The sequence below is a fragment of the Lytechinus pictus genome, chromosome 1, assembly GCF_037042905.1.
Source record: "Lytechinus pictus isolate F3 Inbred chromosome 1, Lp3.0, whole genome shotgun sequence".
NCBI classification, from domain to species: Eukaryota; Metazoa; Echinodermata; class Echinoidea; order Temnopleuroida; family Toxopneustidae; genus Lytechinus; species Lytechinus pictus.
The window spans coordinates 30,727,094-30,737,198 of record NC_087245.1 but is presented as its reverse complement, the minus strand read 5'-3'; the positions used below and the strand labels follow the sequence as shown (position 1 = coordinate 30,737,198).

Genomic DNA, 10,105 nt, shown 5'->3' with positions numbered 1-10,105 from the left:
ATATTCATAATTATCATAAAGGATTAGGCCTATTATCCAATAATGCATGGCCTCAATTTAAAAGACAGGTTACGGATTGTAGCTGTATTAGGGTGGTGATATCAATTCTGCCGACTCCTGGATCTGGGGGATCTTGATTTTGGAAACTCACCCGTTATACACTGTCAGGTTAGTATATTGACTAAAGATTTATCACTTCACGTTTGTACTAGATATAATGTCTTTATGATATGAGAAAAATATTCGTGTATATATCATGTAGATTTGAAAATTATCGGAATCATATTAGGAACAAGAAGTGAAGTGTTGCGGCGGTGCTAAAGAGAAACCCTGATCAATCCAGTTTGAAGACTGAGCGGTCTTCTCAGTCTTTACGGGAAGATATCCAACAATGATGCTACATGTAGTCTAGTTATGATATACATGTATAATGAAGAGTAACGAAAAAACAGAAGAAAATTGAATATCATTGATACTCAAATATTAATCATTTATGTAAAGCTTGCAATGGGTGTAACAATATTGAACGTAACATCTTAATATTATATCGAACAGTGTTTAAGCACCTACCAATCTGATTTTATTGTTGTTGTTTTTTTGAGCTTATAGTTCACTCCTGGTACATGAAAACAGATCGACATTTAGCAGGCTACAATTCCAAATTTAATCCGTTCGGAAGTATGAAATTGGATGATTGATTTTTTTTTTATTATAGACTTTGCTATATCATTGCACCAAAGCAAATTATCATCAACTTCATTGTCATCATCATCATCATCATCATCACTACCACCACCATCCCCACCACCACCAACAACCAGTGTTGTAGTGCCTTGATGCTTGGCCTTGGCCTTTAATAAGGCGCCTTAAGGCCTATTTTATCAAAACCTTGGCCTTGAACTTTCAAGCCTTGGCCTTGAGAGGGCCTTGGCCTTGGCCTTGAGGATTTTGAGCCTTGAAATTTCAATGCATTTTTTATTTTGTACTTTCATTTGTTTGTATACAAGTAATTATAAATGTTTTAATTGTTCTGTATATTCAATGACACTAATGGTCAATTCTACCAGTCACCAGTAACAGCAGCAGTATAGTAAGTGAGCTAGCAGGGTCATCAATTGTAATCATTAAATCACCATTACCAAGAATTATCATCACATATGTAATAAAGAAAACAGCAGTGACGAAAAATAACATTATTTATTGGTAATGTGTTGTAATCATGACTAATGATGATAAGGACAACATTAATAATAATGATAATAAAGACAGTAATAATGATTATGATCAAGAGTATAGTGCTTTGATGACAGGAATAATTCTGACAGATCTGACTGCAATTTTGACATCAATTTTCATTCTTTAAATATAGCTAACTCTAAAGAACGATTTATATCAAGGTTGATTTCTATTCCATTAGGATTTTCCTTGTATTATTTTCTTTGGCCAACAAGAATGTTTTAAGTCTTAATGATATTCTGAAAAGATTTGGTAAACTTGAACACAGTCTTCAATTAAGTCATATCCAAATGGGCTATGTAATGGCATGATGAGCCAAAAATTTTGAGAGGCCAAGCATGGCATATAGAGCAAAATTTCTGCCAAAAAAAATGAAAGTGATTGAAGCGAGCTAGCGACCAAAATTCTTCACCCTCTTGCTATAAGAAAAGCTAATGATAGATTGTGACAATATGTTTAGAAAATAATATCACATTTACTCCACCTTTTCCTTTCCCTTTTCCCCCTTTTCTAAGTTTATTCTTGGTGGTGGAACTTTTTTTTTTTTTTTTTTTTTTTTGGGGGGGGGGTTCTGATTTATTTTTAAACAGGCGAGAAAGAGGAATGGGAAGAGAGAGGGAGAGGAGAAGGGGGAGACACATGTAAGGGCGTAAGAAAGATGGGGGTGGCTGGTTAGGCAGAACATACTGAAAATTAGTTAATAATGATAGGCAGTACATCTTTTCTAAATTGTATACATTTTGTTTTGGGTCAAGTGTCTCAGATTCAAAGGAAATTTTTTTTACTTCTTTTTAATCATATATGGTTCGACAGTGAATTTCATTTCTCTACAGCTTCAAGGAAATAAACAACGTGTTTGTTTTTGTGTCAATATGGTTTCAAGAAATAATAATTAACAAAAATAATAATAAATGATTGATAATTATTGATAATTAATTAAATGTTTCAAGAAATAATAAAGATTTACCGTCCCCCGCCCCATTGACCAAAAATCAAGTTTTACAACTTCAGAATTGATTTTTCTTTTCAAAACCGCTTGTGCGCTACGCTTTCTCGCTGAGAAGTAAAACCTAAATCAAAATATCTATCTTATCAATTGGAAATCACTTTAAAAAGGCTTTGCTCAACTTAATTTCTACAAAACACACAGCTACTTCACGCAGTTGATAATCTCATTTTAAAAATACATGTATCTGTTTGCACCAAAATGCCCATTTTGATATATAAGTGCCTTTTTGGCTTTGAATCCCCCCCCCCCCAATAAAAATAGGATCTGCCGCCCCTGTCTCAGGGAGTGGAGAAAAAACATACGTTGAGAATGCCAGGATCAGATGACCGTGGTAATAATCATTATTGCAATGTAAATCGCCTAGAAAAATAATGTATTAAATGTACAAAGGTAAATATATATTCATTTTAATATGTCTAAATCTTTCATGAAATTATTTTCTTTTAAATGTATAAGGGTGAACATTTTTTATCGCTCAGTCCGCTCGCTTCGCTCACATACATTTTGCCATGTGTGATGTCTGCCACCTAAGCATTGTTAGCTAATTGTTCTGTATATCGTAAGTTTGAAATGCCTTGGCCTTGAGGTTTTCAGGCCTTGGCCTTGGGTTTCCATGCCTTGGTCTTTGGTATTGAAGCCTTTGCCTTGTGTATCAAAGCCTTGGCCTTGGAGGTTTGAGCCTTGACTACAACACTGCCAACAACATATCATCGTCGTTATCATCATCATCATAACCACCGTCATCATCATCACCATCATCGTTATCATCATAATCACTGGCATAACCATCATCATCACCATCATCGTCATCATCGTCATCATAACCATCATCATCACCATCATCATTATCACCACCATTACAACAATCACAGTTATCACAACCTTTAACATCACTATCAGCATCTTCGTTTACCACACCATGCACTACCACTATCTTCGTCACCACCATCACCATTCTTCGCCATCCAATCACCTTCTTGTAATAATCATCGTCGTCATCGTTGTCGTCATAAATTCAGAACCCACTGGAGTAAAGAGTGATAAAACATCGAAGCGATGGACCAGCCCATCAATCCGTACATAGGCCCCCAAGGCACCAACCCACCGGTACCTCAATATGGTTCCACTGTTGATAATAATTCGGATCTCACTCCAAGAAGTGCAAGCTCTGTTCATGTCATCACAGACGACGACAACAAGGAGAATGAGGATATATACAAGTTTACCCCTCATGTTCCGGTATTACGTGTTTTCAGTTTTCCTAAAAATTTATTGTTGTAGGCCTGTTTGTTGTTTTTTTTCTTCTTTTTTTCTTCTTTTTTTAGGGGGGGGGAGTTCTTTACCCTGTAAGAGGAGAACGAAAGAAGAAGATATAGGGGAAGAAGAAGCAAATGATAAACATGATAAAGAGGAAGAAGAAGCAATTATACTTGCTTTTTCCTTTCCGGGGGGGGGGGGTCTCTCTTCCTATAAGAGGAGAACAAAAGAAGAAGATATAGGGGTAGAAGAAGCAAATGATAAAGAGGATGAAGAAGCAAGTATACTTGCTTTTTCCTCTTTATTTTCTTCTCTTTTCTTTCTTTCTTTCTTTTTTTCTTTCGTTCGTTCTTTCTTTCCTTCTTTCTTTCTTTCTTTCTTTTGCTTCTTCTTCTTTTTTTTTTTCCTTCTTCTACTATTTCTTCTTTTTCTTCTTCTTCTTCCTCTTCCTCTGCTTCCTCTTAAAAATAAAACTATAATAGATACATTTTAATTACATAAAAAAACTTCGGTGAATTGTAATAGGGGTTCGTACTCCAGGATGAAAGTCGTTAGACTTTATGAATAAATTTCCTAATAACCCAATTTGAAAATGTGTATTTTTGGTTAAGAATGAATTATATAAATTCAGTAAATATCTCAAGAAAGAATATCATATTTCTTTCATGTTGATAAAGCCTTTGCATGCAAAAGACATAATAGACAAATAATGATGTATAATGTGTTTTTTTTTAATGTAATTTAAATCGTCTCTCGTTTTTAACATTATCCATTATTTTCACTTTCCTTTTCCTGTAGGTAGCATACGATGAGACTTTCAAGGAATCTGGTTCTGTTATGGGATTTCCTTTCATGAAAGAAGTAAACGAATCGATTTTCAAATACACTCACGTAAGTATGATATCATATCAATAACAAACTTCTAAAATGAGTGTCAAATTCACCCATTAAGGAGTGAAGTAAGACTAAAGTTGAAATGAAAATGATTACATTTTAATCATTTTCGAGTGACCTCATTAATCGCCCAAAGATATTCCCTGAAGTCAACAGAACTGCATAATATGTATTCACTATAGAAATTCACAAAGATTTACAAAATCTTGATCAAACAATGATGACCTCGCAGAAATGACTCGGTCGAGAGCGGATCATCTCTTTACAACAGAGCTGCAATAATTCGACTGATGCTGCAGCATGCTCGACATAGCAGCCCATTTATTCCTATCGAATCCTATGTCATGTGCTGTGTCGTAAACAGAATGATCATCTCACGATCTCATTAATATTTTTACACAATCTGTCTCTTGTAGAATCTTACTACATAACCCAACAGAGGCGGGTCTGGGGGGGGGTTAGGGGTTTAAATATCCACCTCGGGCTCCCTAGAATAATAATTAAAAAATTGTGGGATCAAACTCTAACTCCCCCTTCCCTGTTTACTAGACTCGCACAAGCAGGACAGTGGCGGATCTACGGTGGGGGTAGGACGCATTACGTCGCAGCTCATCTGTATTGGGTCCAACCAACTTGTCGACCCCCGCCCCCCCCCCCCCCCCCTTAGCAAAAAGCTAGATCCGCCACTGCGTAATTGACATAATGATGTCTCTGCAGGAAAAACAAGTGTTTTATATGTCATTATGATACATCAAAACCGTTGTGCTGTTTTGACAGGAAACAAGAGCAGTTTTGATGTGTTCCATATAATATGGCTTGAACGTTTCTTCATGGCACAATTTCAAAATCGTGTCCACTTGCTAATTAATCTACGGCGGCCTTACGGCGAGTCAAAAACAGCCATTTTATTCCTTTTTGCTTTTTTTTGCTATTAAAATTATTATTATTATGATTATTGTCAAAGTTTAATTAGGACACTAGTATTGGAATGCGATGCGTCCATGCGTACAATGATTCGCTGTCGCCCCGGGCTGTCGCTACGTCAGGGGTGAGCGTTATTCGCGCCACGTAGGCAGAATGCTAAAAGCCGTGTATGGAGATTTTTTGTCAGAATCCAATTTTTTCCGTTTATTAGCCGTCAGAACCAAGTCACTACAAAGACCAAGTCAACGCTGTTCTGCAGGGTTTTTACACTATTGTTTCGACGAGATAAACTCTCATCCTTGGTAGGCCTGTGATACTAGGCCGCCATTTGTGGAACCGGTTTTGTCTGCATGATCAATGACTGGAGGAAATCTTCCTCGGCACTGCGAGTGAGTTAATTCGACCACCCCTTTGAAGACGTCGTAGCCCACGATAGGCTGGACAAGACTGACGTCATGCCAACAGCTCAAAGATAATATTAAATCATCCACAGACTGCTAACCTGTATGTATTTATCGCGAATGTGACTCTTTAATACTGCTATTAGTTTATCAAGGATTGCTTCATACTTCGAAAGGAATTCATCATAAATTGTATATTATATTTTCTTTTGTATACAAAGAAATTGCAACGAATTCCAAAGGTCATATGTTTGAATCATTGTAATCTTTGTGAATCTAAATCCTTGTTTAAAGGTTAACCTTAATGTTGAATTGAACCACTGTGAATTATCGAGATATGTTTGTTTGTTTTGATTAAATTCACCAGGCATATTCTATCAGGCGCGTAGCCAGGGGGGCGGTGGGGGCGGTCGCCCCCCCCCCCCCCCCAAAAAAAAAAACGCCCCCAAAATGAAAAAAAAAGAAGGGGAAAAGGAGAAAAAGAAAAAGCGAAAGAAGGAAAGGGAAGAAAGTTATAGCTTTGTTGTTGTTTTTTCCTTCTTTTTGGGGTCAAAAGAATAAAAACCTAAAAGAGACGTTTTCCTCTCTTCATACAAAATTTTGCTTCCGCGCTCTGCGCGGGAAAACTATATTAAAAAAAAAATTGCCATTCCCTTTCGTTCCCACACTTTTTTCTACTCCGTTTTTACCCTCCCGGTTGTGGGAATCGTATATTCTTGCCAGAAGTTATAAAGTATGCATGGGTGCAAAGAGTATGAAAAGGTTTTTTTCATATTGCATTGACACAAAATTTTGGCTCTTCACGCTCACTCACGCATGAAATTTCAATTCGATTAACACTCCCCGAATCCCGAAATGCTATTTTTCTTCCGCTTTTCAGCAAGTAATTTTGGCAAAGCATCTGCTCAAAGGGGGGGGGGGCATTAAATTAGTGCCGTGCTATATAAAAAAAAGTATGTACGATACTAAACTTTATTCTATATCGCTGCACACCCATCTCCTGTCTTGTTTTGCACCATTGACTTGAAATTTTGATTATCTCTGAAGTTTCTTAAAGAAAAGGAAGCGCTTAATATGAGCGAAATTACAAAAAAAAAAATTCTTCAAAAATAAATCACAGAGGTTTCCGTACTTCGCGAGCATGGGAAAGGAAAAGTCCCTCTTCTAGCTTGCACCATCCCTTTCACATTTCGAGCTCTTTTTTCTTCTTAATCGAGTTATATATAATCTAAGAAATATCAAAATTAGAACAGGTTAAAGTTTCCGAGAAATTTCTTTAAAAATCTGAGCCTCAATGCCATCGCGGGAAGGAATAGGGCCTATTTCCATTCTTTATATACCCGTCTTCTACTCAGCTTTGCGAATTGAGCTAACAAAATTTAATGTGGATAAACTTTTTACAATCAAATCTGATGTGACCAAGGTAAGCACAATTGTAGGCCTATCATTTCTGTTCTCTATTTATATAAAACGTTTTAAGCTTCCGCGCTTCGCGCAGTAAGAGGAATTGTTTCAAATTCTTCAATCTTTTCCCATTTTTGGGGCGCTCATAATGTTTTTAGAAAACTATTTTTTGTAATCACAGCAAGTCAATATTCGAGTTGAGGGTATTAAGGACGCCTTCTTTTGATTTGAATCTGATGAGATATCAAAAAATTCGCGCACCCTCCCCCTAGGGAGCGCGCTCTTTTAGTGTTCGCACGCTTCGCTTGCACTTACCGCCCCTCCAAAATTAAACCCTGGCTAGACGCGGTTGTATTCTATTATTTCTCTAAAGAGTAATAGAGATGGTAAATGATTTTACCTAGCTCATAATCACTAAACAAATCTACAGACTTATTTAATTCGTGTTTGTATTTCCCGAGACCAGTGGTGACAATTATTATTATTATTATTACTATTATCATTATCATTATCATTATTATTATTATTACCATTACTATAATTGCAGTTCGCCCTGTACGCCACTCTGACCCTCATCCTCGGGCCCATCTTCTCCTTCGTCTGGGCAATCGCCTTCGCCCTCTTTCACGTCGTCATCATCTGGCTGATCCAACCCGTCATCAAGTTTGTCTACTTGTTGCTCAGGATCTCCAGTCTCCTCTTCGCTCCAAGCATTCGACTATTCCTTGACCCGATCTGGATTTCGACCTCCTTGGTCTTCTCCAACATCCGGGCATTGTGTCGGCTGAACAATTCGGATATAACCTTAAACATGAAAACCAGCCAAGTTTAGCGCCCATTTTTCAAGGCTTTGGTGAAGGACCATGATTATGCGCCAGAATCGTCCAGTTCCAATATTACAACAGTGTATCGTGGTCATTGTTTAGCTTTTTTAATATGAATCTTTAGAATGTAAATATAGCATCTATGTAGCACCATTTCTCGGTAGTGATTTATTTTCATTCAAAATATTCTTTTCAACACTTACTTCACAAATATAGAAATTGGATATATTAGGAGCTATAGCAAGATATTGTATCCTGCAATTTTCAGCCAGTTCCGTGCTTGAGAAGGAATTTTATGTAGGCAATACAAAATTACACAGATATTTTAGTTTGATGGGGTGCCCGGTCAAAATATATTTGGATGTAAAGTCGGTAGATTTAGCCAATAAAGCACATTTTTATTTTGTGTCCTATTATTGTAACCGTTTTAGGGCACTGTCATATTGATATGAATTTGAATAGAGACATCGATTTTTGTGGGGGGGGGGGGATTTATCAAAACTAAAGGATAGGCCTTTATAGTAGCGTAACTCATATTTGAGGGGGCCAGACATGGCTTATTGGGCAAAATGTCTTTAAAAGCTACACAATTTTGACAAGTTTGCCTCGCCTGCAGCGGATAGAGCGAGACTAACGGCGCCGCTTTTCCAACGGCGGTTGCGGTGTTGTCAACATTGAAATCGTAACCAAGGTTAAGTTTTTTAAATGCCATCATAACTAAAAATGTATAAAGATCTAGTTCATAAAAATTGGACATAAGGATAATGAAATATCACTGATCATCTTGCATTAGTTTCAGTTCACATGACCACGGTCAAAGGTCATTTAGGGTCAATGAACTTTGGCTATGTTTTGGTTGTCAACATTGGAATCTTAACCAAAATTAAGTTTCTGAGATATTATCATCAGGAAGTGTATGGATCGAGTTCATGAAACTTGGAAATATAAAGATAATCCAGTATCACTGTTCATATTGCATTAGTATTAGGTCACATGATTAAGGTCAAAGGACATTTAGGGTCGATGAACTTAGTATTTATCACATTTAGGGTCAATGAACTTTGACCATGATCGGAGATTTTCAAATGTCTATATTTTCAAAGTGCATGGATCTATGGCATGAAACTTGGACACAAGGTTAGTCAAGTATCACTCATTCTTTTTCAAGAGTTTCAGGTCACATGTTTAAGGTCAAAGGACATTTAGGGTCGATGAACTTAGTATTTATCACACTATGAATGGTGTTTTTGTGAATCTTTTTTTCATCCTAGTTGTTTCCATATTTAACACTGCTGGTTAATTAAATCGCGTAATGCAGGAGAGACTGCCAGAGGCGTTCCATTTATTAATTTTATTCTACTTTATTTATTTTTATTATTATTATTTTTTTTTTTTTTTGGGGGGGTAGATTATGACATGATATTCAGAGAATATTATAATATGTCACTCTTTTCTTTTCCTTTCCTTCATTCTCTCCTTTATTGTTCTCAGTCGTTTAGATCCGGGGGGGGGGGGGTCTATATGTCCCCAAGCCCCCCTTCTGTACGCTAGTGGGACTTGACAAGGCTTCCATCATTACCTGGGACGTGAATTTTATCCCTTCAACATGTTTAATTCGTTGTAAATTAATGCAGTTTCCTAAAAACAGATATTGACATAAAAAAATTGGGCGAAACGAGCGAACTATAAACCGATAAGTTTTAAATCAGCGATTAATGATGTAATAATCATGACTGTAAGAAGGACTTATCGACCAGACATTAGAATAAATGGGATAAAAATGTTATTGCTAATGTACAATGCAACAGACCTAATTAAAAAATGCCTAAATTTAGACATTTTGTGTGTGTGTGGAATGCGGGGGGGGGGGGTGGGGCTTCAGCCAACCACCCCTAAACATTACACCCATGAAGTTCGGTAACACGACATTTGGTAGGCCCCTATTACCTATTTGATATCCATAATTATAATATATGTATATATAGAGATTATAACTGTTAAGCAATCTATAATTTCCATGACAAAATGTTCATCTATTTGAATCACATTAATCATACGGCCTATACAAGATATATGCTGTAGTGTATAACATAATGTATAAATTTCTTTTACGTGTTTTTTATTTTAAAATATACAAATATGATTGGAAACATTTT

General features: G+C 36.6%; 1 protein-coding gene across 1 annotated transcript; it reads left to right on the top strand.

Annotated features, from left to right (window-relative positions):
- LOC129277216 (caveolin-1-like) lies at window positions 1–10,105 on the top strand. The gene is made up of 4 exons (XM_064105503.1): window positions 1–168; window positions 3,265–3,484; window positions 4,301–4,393; window positions 7,673–10,105. Exons 2-4 carry the CDS (start codon window positions 3,302–3,304, stop codon window positions 7,955–7,957), a joined length of 561 nt encoding a protein of 186 aa, XP_063961573.1. The 5' UTR covers window positions 1–168; window positions 3,265–3,301; the 3' UTR covers window positions 7,958–10,105.